The 15,301-nt window shown below is 40.3% G+C and overlaps 1 protein-coding gene across 2 annotated transcripts in view; it reads left to right on the top strand.

Annotated features, from left to right (window-relative positions):
- Positions 1–163: 163 nt before the first annotated feature.
- The window catches only part of CCDC191 (coiled-coil domain containing 191), a 70,381-nt gene continuing 55,243 nt past the window's right edge, over positions 164–15,301 (top strand). For both annotated transcript variants that reach the window (XM_070508865.1, XM_044771564.2), the window contains exons 1-6: positions 164–348; positions 2,308–2,346; positions 6,372–6,501; positions 9,540–9,683; positions 12,669–12,847; positions 14,305–14,528. In XM_070508865.1, coding sequence (XP_070364966.1) covers positions 259–348; positions 2,308–2,346; positions 6,372–6,501; positions 9,540–9,683; positions 12,669–12,847; positions 14,305–14,528 — 806 coding nt within the window. In that variant the 5' untranslated portion in view covers positions 164–258. The remainder of the gene's footprint in view (positions 349–2,307; positions 2,347–6,371; positions 6,502–9,539; positions 9,684–12,668; positions 12,848–14,304; positions 14,529–15,301) is intronic.

The raw sequence follows: 15,301 nt of genomic DNA, 5'->3' as shown, positions 1-15,301 counted from the left end.
GGGCGCCAGTAAAAAGCAAAGATAATGTCAAAGCGAGCGCCGGTGATTGCGAGGTCGAAGGACCACTGCCGTTGCCATGGGTAACTGAGCAACTCGTTCCGCATGCGCAAAGCCTCCTGGGAGTGGTGGTTCGGTCGCGCCCCACACCTGCCTTCCTTTCGGGCGGAGGAACTACAACTCCCAGGGAGACCCGGAAGCAACCTAGGCAAAGGAGCGGTTATTCCAGCTTTGGCAGAGGTCTGGGCCTGAACGTGGAAAATGCTGCTGGCGCCCCAGGAAAGGTCCTCCTCGAGGAAGAGGACTGGGCTGAACCGCTGGAAACGGTTTACAAGGAAGCCAAGTCCTAAGGTGATCCATCCCAATCGCGAGCTCCGGGGGACTGAGACCAGCCCCGAGGCCAGCCGCGGCGCCGCCTGCGCTTCCTGCCTCTTACCCCAGGGGCATCCGTACCTGGCCCGCCCCTACCTTGACCGCCCCAGAGCCAGCATCGCCCTGAGTGAAGGGAGGCCTAGGAACCTTAGAGTCTGGGTACCTTACGGCTTTGGTGGGCAGCATCGTGGAAGAACTGTTTCCACGTAACATTTTTCTCAAACCGGAGAGATCTAGTAGTTCCCATCCCGGTGAAGAAAATTCGCGAACTACCCTCCTTCCCCTCCCCAGCCCCTGTTTTAGGAAAGGTCCAGCACATTTCTTTTTTTTTTATGTTTTGCAAATCATAGGGAACTGACCTTCATTGGAGGAGGAAGATCTTCACGTTAAGCCCTTTGCCTCATATCCCTCCCCTTCTAGTTTTACATAAAGTATCTAAAATGAATTCAGGAATGCAAGTGGGTATCGACTCTATCAATATTTGATTCACTTGAAAAATTCCACCAACATTCCAAAAATAGATCCTCTTCGTATTGCTACTTCCTTTGATGCATTAGCATCCAAAGACATGGAAAACTGGTAACCCCAATTTAAACTTGAGACATGTGTAAATGACATGTGCAAAGTCACAGTCACACGGTGTGTGCTTTCCACAGACTACCTTTTTAACAGTCCCAAAAATAAATGCTTTAAATGTAAATGAGTACAAAAATGGAGCGGCTTCTCGGCTTTCAGCTCTGGAGCAGTTTCACCAGCTGTTTTTACCCTTAAGTTACAGTTTCTTAAAAAAATGTTCTACAGACATACGGCCTTTCTGAGGCCCCTAGGCGGTTGTGCTTGCAGTTTATTCTAAGTATACCATTTAGGTAATGCACTGCACATGTTCCACTTGGTGCATATCTTTCCCCAGGTACTGGAGGGTGCAGACTGGAGCATGAGACCTGGAAACAGAGTCTGATCCTATTGTAATGTACCAGTTCTATAATGGATTGGATCCAAAATAGGCTATGAGTATAGACTTGGCGATGAAAGGTAAAAATTTGGGACAATTTCTTAGGACTCCAAAAGGAACGATTTTTGCCGCTGGTGCTCACTGTTACTGCCTAGAGGATAAAAAGGTGAAAATACAAGAGCTCCTTGAAGCTCAGTTGCATTTAATGGGATCAGCTCTTTCTTTGTTACAGTGACAAAACTGTTGAGCAGTACAGCTGCATTAATTAGTTGTCTGTAAGGTGCTTTGAAGGGGAAGTGTTATGTAAGTGAAAGAGTACTATATCTTCCTCTCCTCCGTGAAAGTGTAGAAAGGAGCTGTCCTACTGGTCTGATTTCTAATTTCAGATTAATATCTGGCTGACCTGGGTGGAAATTTATGTGATTTCTACCTCATTTTCTGCTTTGTAAAACAGTGGAAGATTGATTATCCCTTGCACCACTCTCCAGTTCTTATTAGACCAAACAACATCCCTGCTCTGGGTGTGATAGGAAAGCCTCTTGCTACAGGTTACTACTGAAAAGAGGGCACACCCTTCTCCAAGCAGATTTGCTTCTGTGACACTTGAATGATCTGGCTAATTAATCAGTGCTTGTTTGGGTTTTTATAAGGAGTATCATATCTGGCATTCCTCTATCTTGGCTCTTAACCCTGGGGAGCTTTAAAAAAATACTGATGCCTAGGCCCTACCCCAGACCAATTAAATCACAATCTCCAGGTGGGCCTGGGTAAGAGAGAAAACCGGTCAGAGGATGTCCCAGAGGAGGCTTCGGGTTTCCTCTTACTACCATCATTCTTTGTTCTTTTCTTGCTGAACTTTCTAAGGAAATGCTTCAGGGAAAGAATAAAGGACACTTTTCCATATGCTTTAGTCAGAAGGACCGATTAAAATGGCAAAGTTGACAAAGACATTGCTGTGTATTAATATCTGTATATATTATTTACAGCCTTCTTTTGACCCTGACAATGTGGAGCACTGGATTAAGGTAAGGATACTTCACAATTAAGATGGAAAGAGAATTAAGAGTGAGACATATCGGATGGAAAAGGAACACTAACAGGTCTCCGTTTTGCATGTATTTTGCTATTTTTATTCCCATGTGACTATATATGTTGCCTTAGTTTTATACTCTATTATTTTTTTCATGATTCTGTTCTCATGAAAGTATGAATGACAAGAAAACAGGTATAGGCATGCCCTTTCGATTGATATGAGGATCACATGAAGAGGAGTAAAGGAGAAGAGAGGGAGAAGCCTTAGGAGAAGACCTTGTGGCCTTTCTCAGATTATTACTGGAAAGACAGTACTGTAGTTGCATTGACCTGTGGGACCAATACAATAGGTAAAAACTATGCATGCATCATGAGTAAGAACTTTCTGTTGACTACAGCAATCCAGAAATGGAGTGGGCATTCTCATAAAGAGGTGTGTTTTCTGTCACTAGAGGTATTGAAGTGAGTTCTAAATGGTCACTTAATGTTAGGGATAATGAGGAGTACATTTGAGCATTCAGTGAGGGTGGGATTGGGTTAGATAACCTCTGAGATCTCTTCCAGGCCTGAGATGTATATTTTTGAGTCCAAGTACCATTTAAGTTGAAAGTGCCATTAAACCACCTAAAGTGCATGCCTCTGAGTGTCAATTTGGCAACTTGCCATACACATTTCATTTGTGCACCACATGCTTCAAAATTATGCAGCATTTTCCTAGGAAAATATCCTTTTGCCCAGTAGTATTTTGAAGGGCTGTTACTTACCTAAATTGACAGCACCAGGCCAAGTGAAACCTAGGCCAGATGTAATAATTGTTAACCATTTATTTAGCCAGCTTGCATTTATTAAGTGCCTACTAAGTACTAGCCCACTCTGTTGGGCACTGGAGATAAAACAGTGTGTGGGGCAGGTGCAATCCATGCCTTCCCAGAGTTCATAGTCCAGTGGGAGACAAGGGACTCACTTAAAGCTGATGGGAGAAGTAAGGATGTAATGGAAGCATGTGCTGGAGACGTTGATATGGGTGGTACCAGGGAAGGCTTTCTGGCTTCTGCAGGAGGCCTGACTTAGAAGACAGCTAGAGTGGATCCACTGGCTTGGAGGCTAGCCTCTGGGAAGCCCACTCCTCAGCCTCTGGTAAGTCTAGCTCATCCGTGAGTTGAGAGTCTCTGTGCTGAGCCCTTGCAGGCCTTCGGTGCACATTTACTTACCATCTCCTCCAGAGGGGAAGATTGCAGTGAAGCAGAAGGATGAAATTCTGCTCTGACTTGTCTGCACCATTTTCCTCTTTCATGCAGTTGTCAATAGCTTGACTCGGTTAGATTTTTATCATTTCTCTAGAACTTCTATGGTAGCTCTTTCTCCATTATGCCTTCAAGCCTCCCCTGTTGTGAAAAAAATCAGTAAGTCCTCATTTGTCCCTGCAGTCCATTCTGATTGCCATACAGTTTCTTTTTCTTATCCAGCATCTTTGGGTGTTCAATCTTGACTCCTTGCCTTTATATTTTTATTATCCTCTTGTGTCCACACTTTCCTCCAGTTTCTATTTCTTACTACTCCACAGAAACCATTGTTATAAATGACTTCCTGACCAAATCCAGTGGTCTCTTCTTCATCTTCAAACTTTCTAAACTTGGTTTGATATAATTATCAGTTTTTTATTCTAGAAATCCTCTCCCCTATTATCTTTTTATGACTGCTTTTCCTTGCTTCTCCTACCACCTCTCTCTTCTCTTCCCTGTCTTCTTTTTTGATTCTTGCTCCCTAATATATCCCAACTCTGGGTACCCTAAATAGTTAAAACCTCTGGAGCTAAGACTTCCAAATCCACTTGCGTGGACCACCCTCTCACAATCAGCTAAGACCTTGTTAAGGTAGGAGGGGGAGCATATGGAAAGGGTGTGGAGCGTGGTGAAGGTGGAGAAAGGCCGTTCTTCAGAACAGAAAAGGAACATCATTCAGCAGCCCTCGGGACTTGGCTGGAGCTGGTAACCATAACTTCTTAAGGTACCAAAATTGCTAGATCAGATTGATCCAGGCTTGAAGGTTTTCATTGGAAAGGCAGAGGAACAAGAGGTTTGAGGCTTATGTAAGATAGTAGTTGAATATCCATGCAGAGTAGGAAAGGAAGGGGACCCTCTCAAGGACTGATAGGTTGGGAGAGGAGGAGGCACTTGGTGACTGGAGGGCTTGGTTAGGTGGAACACCAGTGTAGCGGAGTAGGGGGAGTTAAAGAGGGGGAGGAGTAGGAGGCTAATGTTGCAGAAGGGGCTGTCAGCATTTGGTTTGAACAATGGAAAATTCTGTGTGACGTGGTTTGGGATGACCATGTCATGGGTTGCTGAAGTGCAATCGAGGGAAAGGCTGTTGGCATACAGGAGATCAGGCAACTCTTGAGCTGAAATGTTAGTGAGTCACCCTCAGGGATGCTGAAGTCACTTAGAATCAAGCAGATTCTTAATAGAACTATGAGTCCTGGGGCAACTCACCCGAAATACAACAACAGTCCACAAGTTACAGTTCATCTTCATCTTGACTCGATAGACGGCCTTACCTTCTTACTCCAGTGGATTCTGCTACTTTGAGCTTTCTAAACATTTTTATCATGTCAGTTCTCTACTCTTGAACCTTCAGTGGTTCTGCGTGCCATCAGATGAAACTCTGTAAATTCCAGATGGGCATTTAAGGCCCTCTATTAATCTACGTGTAATATCAGTCCACCTGTAACAGCCCTTTACTGATGCTCTTTGTGACTCCTGTCAGGCCAGTGTCCTTCCCCTCTTCCAGATCAGTCTTCCTTTCGCTTTGGCTCATGTTGCTCCCCCAGCCTGGAATACCCTTCCTCTCTGAGTGGCCAATCCAGACCCTTCCCTTAAAGTTCAGGCTGCGATGCCCCTTGCAGTGAACAGCTCCCCCTCACCCACCTCAGCCGCTAACCCCATCTTCTAATACTCTTTTCCTTGGAATTATTCTGGCATTCATACACAAAAGATACAGCATCAAGCATTTGCTTATACACAGAGTGATTTAAAAAGAACACTTTCAAAAATATATTATTCACAAAACTGTTATATATGAGCATGCATTTTGCACCTGAGGGTATGTCCGTCAAGAAACTCATGTTTGTACCTCTCAACCTTGAGGAAATGCAGGAGTGCATTGTAGCTGCTGTTTCTGCCATCAAGTGGACAATGGGATTGGTGTGTGCCATGGGACGTGAGGAGCACGTAGTGAGCATTTATCAGATCATGGAGATAACAGATAGTTCCTTTACAAATTATATACTTGTATATAACATAGTTACTGAGTAATAAACTTTTGAAGGTATTCAGGTGTTTTTAACCACCCAGTGTTGCTTTAAGACTATTCTTGAGTTGTTTATTACACACATGGCATATCAAACAAAAAATATGTGAACTCTTTGAGAACAGAAGCTTTTATACTTTTGTTTTCTCCTTAATGTTCACTGCAGTGCTGGGAACAGGGCTAGCCTTCAATCAGTTTGCTTAAAGAATAAGTTGTTAAATCGACACAATGTTTCTTTTATTGAAATGTAATTTAAGGTAGCCCTCTCCTATCTCTTACGTATTTATTTTGGAAAAATATGGTAAGGATGTAATATTTTAAAACAAGGAAATACAGAGATTATTTCTAATCCTTAGTATCATCTAGTATTTTTTTTTCCAAAATCTTTATTTCCAGTGATATCCCAAACACTTGCTTTGCTAGAGGCACGCAGACATTTCTCTGTACTCCCTTGTCAGTACCAGACTGTCCTTCTGTTTTACCCAAATCAGTCTTCCTCCTGTAAAATACTGCAAATAATTGCATGTTGTATATGAAACCAAAAAGTTAATTGAAGTGGATGTTTAAATATCAGAATTCCTTCAAAAATGGAAAAATGAAAGTATCTTAGTAGTTGGTAGAAAATCAGATTCTTGAACTAGAGAGAAATTCTCTAACCCTGAACAAAGTTGTTGTCATCTTAATGGATTCTTTTTCTTCTGTTATATTGAAGAGAGTGGAGAAAGCCTCAGAATTTGCAGTTTCTGCTGGAAATTCACACTTATCCGGAAAGCTTTGGGACCAAATCATAGATTTGGAAGCATCTGAGCAAATAGAGGATCATGATGAAGTCTATGCGGAAGGTGAGAGAATACATTTTTTGCTGCAATGAACAATTCTTTGCAGTACAGCCTATTAAAGCATAACTCATAATGCATTTCAAAGTACAGAATCGAAGCTCTTCTTTCTCTAGTTCTTAATTTTCATTTCCTTCTACTGCCTGGAAGCTAATTTACTCTGGAGTTAACCGCAATATTACAAGTAAGGCTGTATTTAAGGCCCATTTTGTCTCCTGAAATAGAACCACATCCAGATGCAGTTTGACATGACACAGTTAACTGGGAGTATTGCAGGTGTTGGTCCTGTAGCGCCAAGGACAGCTTGCTAATTTGATCTAGTAATCATACAGGTAATTTGACCACTAGTTTCTAAATCAACTTTGTTCCTTATGAAGAGAGTCTAAAACTGATCTAACCTCCCCACCTCCCAAAAGCACTTCCTCCTCTGGAGCTTAGTATTTTAGTTACTGATGCCCTGAGGAACTCCGCTGTTAAGGGATGAAGCAATCAGGAGGGACTAGCAAAGAACACCGGGCAGGAGAGGCCACTGAGGTAGGAAGAAAGTCAGAGTTCCGTGTCCTGAAAGCCATTTGAGTTATTTGGGTCCATTTGGGTTATTTACGTCTCTAGTTATTCAGTTTATTTTTTCATCCATTCTATAAATATGATTATTACTCTGCGTGAGGTACTGTTTTAGGCACTGGAAGAACTGGTTATGAAAAAGAGAGGCAAAGCCCTTGCTTTCATGGAGTATACATTCTCGTGCGGGAATAAAGAACGTTAAAAACAAACGATCAGATAATGATAAGTCATTTGGGTTTGGATATGAGTAATAAGAAGGAGCCAGCTGAGCAGAGATAGAGGAAGAGCATTCCAGGCAGAGGGAAGGGTGGCACCGGAATTAAAGTACAGACAAGCTCGGTGTGCTTGTGGAACTGAAGGAAGCCCAGTATGGCTGGAGCTTTTTGAGGGGGATGAACTTGCAGGAGTGACAGAAGACGTCACCTAGGGCCATATAAGCCTGGGAAAAGAATTTAGATATTATTCTGTGTATGATGAGACATCATTGAAGGGTTTTAAGCAGAGTTGTAATAGGACAATTTTTTTAAATATATGAAGAATGGATTTTAGGGGAGGAAAAAAAGGGAAAAGGGAGATCGGTTGGAGAGCATTGCCATGATGTGGGTGAGCAGTAACGGCTCTTGGTCTGGGGTGGTTGGAGATGGCAAAAGGGGATTGATTCTGAATTGACAAGGCTTATGTCTTGCCCATCCCATCAATAGGAATTTATAGTATACTTTAGCCTTTTAAAGTTCCAAGAAGTCCTGCAATTAAACAAAACAAAGTTTACGTATCCCATTTCCCAAGTTTCTTAGACCATGAAACCCTTTTTATCCTGAAATACATGTTAATGTCTTAAGAAACTAGTGATCCACATTAGAAAGTACCAGTGTATGGTTAGAACATGATTTTCAAAGGTTTATTTCCTTTTTTTTCCTCTCATGAAGCATCTATTAATGTTCTGTAAGAACTAGTGTTCTGAAGAACATACTTTGAGAAATTCTACTTCAAGGTAGCTTCGTGTACCCCTCCTCTGATCCTGAGGTGCTCCTCCAGTTGAACGCTCCAGGGGAAGTTTCCTTTCTTTGTTCTTTTGGGGCACTTCATAGTAAACCTCTGTTTACCAGTGAGTGGCATTTAGTAGATCTGAATTATTCTCCATGTAAGTTATTACACACATAAATGTCTGAATTATCTTACACAGGGTTACTCAGTGAATATCTGCTCCCTTTCTCTACCTTCCTCTCAAAGCTGATAGTATCTCTTTCTGGTATGCTTTTTACACTTAGCATGTCAAACCTAACTTGTCTAAAACTGAACTCCTGGTCTTCCCTCCACACCTGCTGCTCCCTTGGCCTTCCCTGGCTCAGGAAATGGCATCTGCTTTCTTGCGGTTGCTTAGGCCAAAAACCTTGTAGGTTTCTTTCTCTCACATCCCATGTTCAGTTCATCAGCAAATCATGTCAACTCTACCTCAAAACATTATTTTCTAGAATCTGACCATTTTTAAGACCTGCACTCCAGGTCCAGGCAACTATCACTTCTCTCCTGATTGCATTTGTCTCCCAGATGGTGTCCCCTGCTTCAGAACTTGTCCCCCATAGTCTATTTAACATGGTAGTCAGAGTGATCCTCTTAAAGTATGTCCCTTCTTTGCCCACAACCCTCCTGTAGCTTCCCATTGCATTCAGAGTAAAAGCCAAAGTACCTAGAATGGTGTCAAGACTCTAAACAAGGATTTTTCAACCTCAGCACTACTGACTTTTGGGCCAGATAATTTTTTGCAGCGGGAAAGGGAGACTGTCCTGTGCATTGTAGGATGTTTAGCAGCATCCCTGGCCTGAAACCACTAGACGCTAGTATCATTTCCCCCAGTTGTGACAACCAAAAACGGCTCCAGACATTGCCAGATGTCCACTGGGGGACAAAATCACCCCCAATCTAGAACTACTGCTCTAAACCTGATCCCCACGTTACCTCTTCCACCTCATCTCCTCCTGTCCCCCCTTCACTCACTCCTCTCTAGCCACCCTGCCTCCTTGCTATTTCTCCAGCACACCAGACACTCTCCTGTCTTAGGGCCTTTGCACCTGCTTTCCCTCTGCATGGAATAATATTCCCTTACATAACCGTCCGTAGGGCTCACTCTCTCACTTCCTTCACTTTGCTTAAATATCGTCCTCTCAGTGAGGCCTCCTCTGACCACCCAGTTTAAAGCTGTCAACGCCTGTCTTCCATATCTTGTACACTGCTTCTCCTTCCCCTGCTCTGTTCTTCTGACTTGCTTGTTTATTGTCTCTCTTCCCCAGTTAGATTGTAAACTTCATAGTGTTAGGTTTAATTTTTCTTGTTTGTTCATTACTATCTTCCCAGCGTCTATAACAGTACTTGACACATGATAGGTGCTCAATTAATATTTAGTGAATGAGTGAAAAGAGTGAATGAAGAAATTCTCTGAAGTAATTGAAATGTTTAAAAAGATGTCTTTATTTTATTAATAGCTCAGGAGCTGGTCAATGACTGGCTAGACACCAAACTTAAGCAAGAACTAGCAAGTGATGGGGAAGGTGATGCTGAAGACACTGTGTCGAGAATCCCTCCTGTGCCAGCAGCCAGTGGTCATTTGAAATATGCCAAGTTTGATGGTGAGAACTTATCTGATTGTTCTGAGTTTTAACATCTGATGAATGTGTCTAAGAGGTCTTTTTAATTTATTTGAGTAATAAGTGATATATTATTTGACTTTTCTGTGTTTTGCTTAGTTTTATAATTGGCTTTAATTTTTGTTGATTCAATTTAAGTTACTTATCTGTATCCTCCGTAAATTCATGGTGTTTTTTAAATTAAAATATTGTAATATTTGTAAATCTTCTTGTGACTATAATAGCAATTAATGCTTTTGAATGCCTCTTCCCATATATATTGGCTATTTACTTTAGTGAAGACTACATTTAAACACTTATGTATCATTTTATATTTATAAAATGCTTCATATATCTTTATAAGGGAGGTTATTACTGTACACAGAGCTAGTGTCAGGCAAGTTAAATAGCTAACTTGTGAGGGTTCCTCAAATGTACTCAGACTCTGGGGTTTTTTCCCTGAGTATAGGGGTAGGTATGGTGATGGAGGTGGCAGCTCCTCCTGCATGACTCAGACACCCTCGGTGAACACACCTGGCGGCATTCCCCTTCTGTAGGGCTACGAAATCCCCAGCTCGGGAATCACAAGGTCATGAGCTCTTAAAGTTAGAGGGATACTTCAGGATCCCCTAGTCCAATCTATCCTCTTCTCCTTCTCAGATAGAGATCCTTCTGTGGTATCCCTAACATGGGGTGCCATAATCTCTGCCTGAACACCTCCTGGAGAGGAGCCTGCACTTTGGGAAAAGCCCATTGAGCTGTCATGAGGCTCACATCTTATGGCATTCTCTCTTAGGAGAATTAAGGTTTTATCCTCAGGAACTTTTACCCTTTAATGCAACAGAAAATAATATCATGTTGTCTCTGTCAAGAAGAGTCGTTTTATTTTTTGTGGAGTTGTTATTATACCTGATCCCGCAGTGTTCCTAGATTAAGTAGTACTAGTACTCTTAACAGTTCTTCATATTACATTGTTTTCAGATCTTATCATCCTGGTTCCCACCTTCTGGATATTTTCTAATTTACTACGTTATTATTAAAGTGAGGCATTTCAGTACTTCACATTTATTCTGAAGCATATATGGAATATAGTGAAACTGTTACTTCCTTTCATATGGTGCTAACAGGTCTAGTTATATCTCTTTAGTTTGATTGGGTATTACCATCTAGTATCATACCAGGCCTCATTTATTCATCTTATACTTGTAGAATTGGGTTTTTTTTTTTATCAAAACATTGAACAAAAATATTAAGTAGCCATTAAAAGCATGTTAACCAAAGATATTAATTAATGTGATTATCTCAATAGACATAGAAAAAGTACTTGAAAAAAAATCTAACATCTATTCTTGATAAAAACTCTCAGCAAACTAGTAATAGAAGTAAATTTCTCAACTTGACAAAGGGCATTTACATAAGACATATAGAAGACATATATGAAAATCATAAACGTAAATCCTGCCTCATCAGGAATTAAATGTAAATGGATTGAACACTCCAATCAAAAGACAGATTGGCAGAATGAATTTCAAAATATGACCTAGCTATATACTGTCTACAAGAGATGTGATTTAGATTCAAAGACACAAATAGGTTGAAAGTAAAAGGATGGAAAAAGATATACCATGCAAACAGTAACCAAAAGAGAGTGAAAGCATCTTACTAATATCAGAAAAAATAGACTTTAAGATAAAAAATTGTTACTAGAGACAAAGAAGGGCATTTTATATCATAAAAGTGTCAATCCATCAAGAAAACATAAGTATAAGCATATGTACACCTAACAGAAGAGCCCCAGGACACTTGCAAAACTGACAAAATTGACGGGAGAAATAGATATTTCAACAATAACAGAGACGTCAATACCCCATTATGGCGCTAAACAGAACATTAACAAGGAAGATGTTCAATGTCGCTAGTCATTAGGAAAATGCAAATTAAAACTACTCTGAGTAACCACTACATGCTATTAAAATGGTTTGTGTTAGAAGACTGACCATGCCAAGTGTTGGTGAGGATGTGGAGGCACTGGAATACTCCTGCACTGCTGGCAAGAGTGTGAAATCGTATAACCACTTTAGAAAACAGTTTGACAGTTTCTTAAAAAGTTAAACATGTACTTATCATATGATCCAACCACTCCACTCCTAGGCATTTGTCCAAGAGAAAGAAAGCATATGTTCATAACAAAGACTTGTACACATACGTTCATAACAACTTTATTTGTAATAGCCAAAATCTGGAAACAACCTAAATGTCTATCCACAGATGAATGAGCAAACAAATTGTGGTATACTCATACAGTGAAATGCTACTCAGCAATAGAAAGGGATAAACTATTCATAAAACAGCATGATGAATCTCAAAATATTATGCTGAGTAAAAGAAGCCTGACCAGAAAAAGAGCGCACAGCATATGACCTAATTGATATAAAATTCTAGAAAATGTCAACTCATCTGTAGTGACAGAAAGCAGGTCTCTGGTTGCCTGGGATAGGGCAGAGAGCATGGGAAGGAGTGGGAAGAAGAGATTGCACATCAGGGTAGGGACCCTTTTGGAACTGAAAGAGATGTTCATTATCTTGATTGTAGTGATGGTTTTACTGGTATATGTATATGTCAAAACTTATTGTAGTCTTCAAATATTTACAGTTTATTGTATGTCAGTTATACCACAATAAAGCCATGTTTTAAAAAAGGCGGTGGAGTCCTCAAGAATGTTTGGATTGAAGTAATATCTTTTCTAAATTTGGCATGGAGGGAGTCTTTAGTGACTTGGGCTAGGTCAATTCCTCAGGAGTGGAGGATTTTTCTTGTAAGTTGAAGGCAATTGCTGAGGGCTATACTCATCCAATTGGCATTATCAGTGACTATTTATTGAACATTCACAGCTTTGTATTTTGATTGTACTAGGATTATTTATGTAAATATGAAAATTACACTAAAATTAAAATGTTTCCTTTTTTGTTGTTGTTTTGTTTCCCCCAGATTTATGTGGCTATTTGGAGGAAGAAGAAGAAAGTACCACCGTTCAAAAATTTATAGACCATCTGCTCCGTAAAGATGTGGTGGATTCTGGGATGCTGGAAGATCTTGGAATGAATGGAAACCAAGACAAGACGCAGCAGAAGGATCCTCGTCTTACCATGGAGATGAGACATAAGCAGGTGGGAGGGCAAAACAAAATTAAAATGGATAACAGGAAGCAATCTTTGTGTAACACATTTAATAAGCTTAAATAAAGACTTAGGCTTTAGTATGAAAAAGAGTGCCATCTGCGGTTTGGTTAGAAAGAATAAAAATAAAATAGAACTTCAGAAGAAAGATAATGCTCATAAATTGAGGATAGGAAACTATTTATTTAAGAGAACCAAAAAAGGCATAATTGATTTGACCAATAGAGTGGTGAGCTAAACTTTATTAGTTTGGATGTGATACTTCCTTTTATAAATATGTAGATTGTGTCTTGTTTGAATTAGGTTTTTGAGTTGTGACATCATTATATTAATATCATGAATATTCTAGTGAATGTTATAATGATAATTCTTTTCTAGACAGCTGAAAAATTCACTCATTTTGTGATTATAATTTGAAGGGAGGACAGATCTGAATTAAACCTAGTTCAGCTGTTTTGAATTAGAAAGGCATATGGGAACTTTCTTTTCTCCAAGGGGAATGGTAGGTTATAGGAAGAAGATACATCTCAACACTTTGTAGAGGAGCTTCAGGAAATCAGAATGACCAAGGCCTTGCCGCATGTCGTCCAGAAGGCTGAACTAGAATTAAGGCTATACATGTGTGTACTGTCTTTTTATAACACTGAATTTCTTTTTGCTTTAAATCATTGAGATGAATCAGCACTTGGCATATTAGAGAAACTGGGGTACAATTGTGATCCTGGTTTGGATTATGATAAAAGGGAGGAGAGAAGGTTCAATAAGAGAGAGCCATCATCTAGAAGTCTTATCATAACTGGAGAGTAAGCTAAGGGTAAAGTTAAGTGAAGCAAGAGGGAAAGGACCTCTCCTTAATTCATAGCTGTTCAAGCCTCTAAAGAATTAATGGGTTTGAAAAAAATGTGCTTATTCAGAAATATCTGTGAAATTCATTGTTTTCATTTCCAAAAATGATCCAGAATCATCTATATATTTAACTAATGATAGAAATGAATAAAGGGTTGTGGTGTTCCTTAAGGCAAGAAATCACTGTTCTATTCACCATGTAGCCTCCCCAAAATACCCTTATTCTTTCTTAAAGTATAATTACCTTGCAGACAGGGCCTAAATAAATAGCAGTAACATACACCTTGGCAAATCTTATGGATGCGAGATCGTTACTAAGTAAGAATCCAGAACTTGGCCTCTGACCCATTAGATTTTCAGCTTCTCCATGGTGCAGATCACTCCTTGATCATTTGGGAGCCATCATACCTGACTTCATCTAAAACTTATCGGGCCTTACCCAGTAAACAAATGAATTCCCCCTATCCTTCTGATAAACGGTGAGGTTCTGGGCCACGATGTTTCAAACTGAGTGCAGTCTGAACTTCAGAATGTGTTCTAAGGTTTTGCATATCCCTTTCTACTTGAAAGGCTGCATTCACCCTTGTTGTATTCTCTTTAAGGTAAAAGAAAATCGCTTAAGACGTGAGAAAGAACTGGAGCGCCAGAGAATTGAAAAGACCCTGAAAAAATCAGTCTTCTTAGAGGCTCAGTATCTGGTGCAAGAAGAGAAGAAAAGGAAGGCTCTGGAGGCCAAGAAAGAGGAGGAGGAGATTCAAAGGGAGATGGTAAAGCTGCGGAGGGAGATCATCGAGAGGAGACGCACTGTGGAAGAAGCATGGAGAATGTAAGCCGGCCTGGTGAGCAGGGTGCGGTGCTTTTGTTAAAGCAGTCATTTTGGAAGTCCCCTAAAGTTTTTAAAATGCACAAACGTTGCAATAACAGAACACAAAAGAGAAATCACTCCCTATTCCACCATCTTAACAGATCAACTATTTTCCCCTTTCCATGTTTCCTCCTGGTCTCGATCCCTTTATATACTTAATTGCAACCATAAAGTACATTTAATTTGTTATTCTGCTTGTTGTAGTTAACGCATTGCCTGGAGTCCTGAGGTCTGTGTATCACTTGATTGAGTTCCTATACCATAATTTATGTAATGACCTCCCCTCCCTTGGTAAGCATTTCAGCTAGTTCAGATTTTTCACCAATAGCACAGGGAGCATCCTTAAGCACAGAGCTTTTTCATTCTTTTAAATTATATTCTTAGGAGTGTAATTACTGAGTTAAATGATATAGGCCTTTTTATGACTCTTGAAACATTGCCAAATTGCTTTCCAAATGGGCTGTACTTATTTACGCTATTGCTGGCAGTGGGCCAGTTTACCATACTCTTCTCAGTGTTGGGGAGTATCATCATTTTCAATATTTTTGCTCTTTTAATAGGTGTTATATTGATTAATTCACGTCTTTGGTTACCTGAACATTTTTAAGGTTGAACGTGTTTCCTTATGCGTGTTCACTAATTGTGCCTTGTCCTGTTGTGGATTGTGTCAGGGTCTCATCTTCTGATAATCATACAGAGTCACTGTTGCCTTACTGCCACTGATAAAGAAAAAG

This window comes from Equus asinus, chromosome 5 (assembly GCF_041296235.1).
Source record: "Equus asinus isolate D_3611 breed Donkey chromosome 5, EquAss-T2T_v2, whole genome shotgun sequence".
NCBI lineage: Eukaryota > Metazoa > Chordata > Mammalia > Perissodactyla > Equidae > Equus > Equus asinus.
This window is presented reverse-complemented; position numbering and strand designations above follow the sequence as displayed.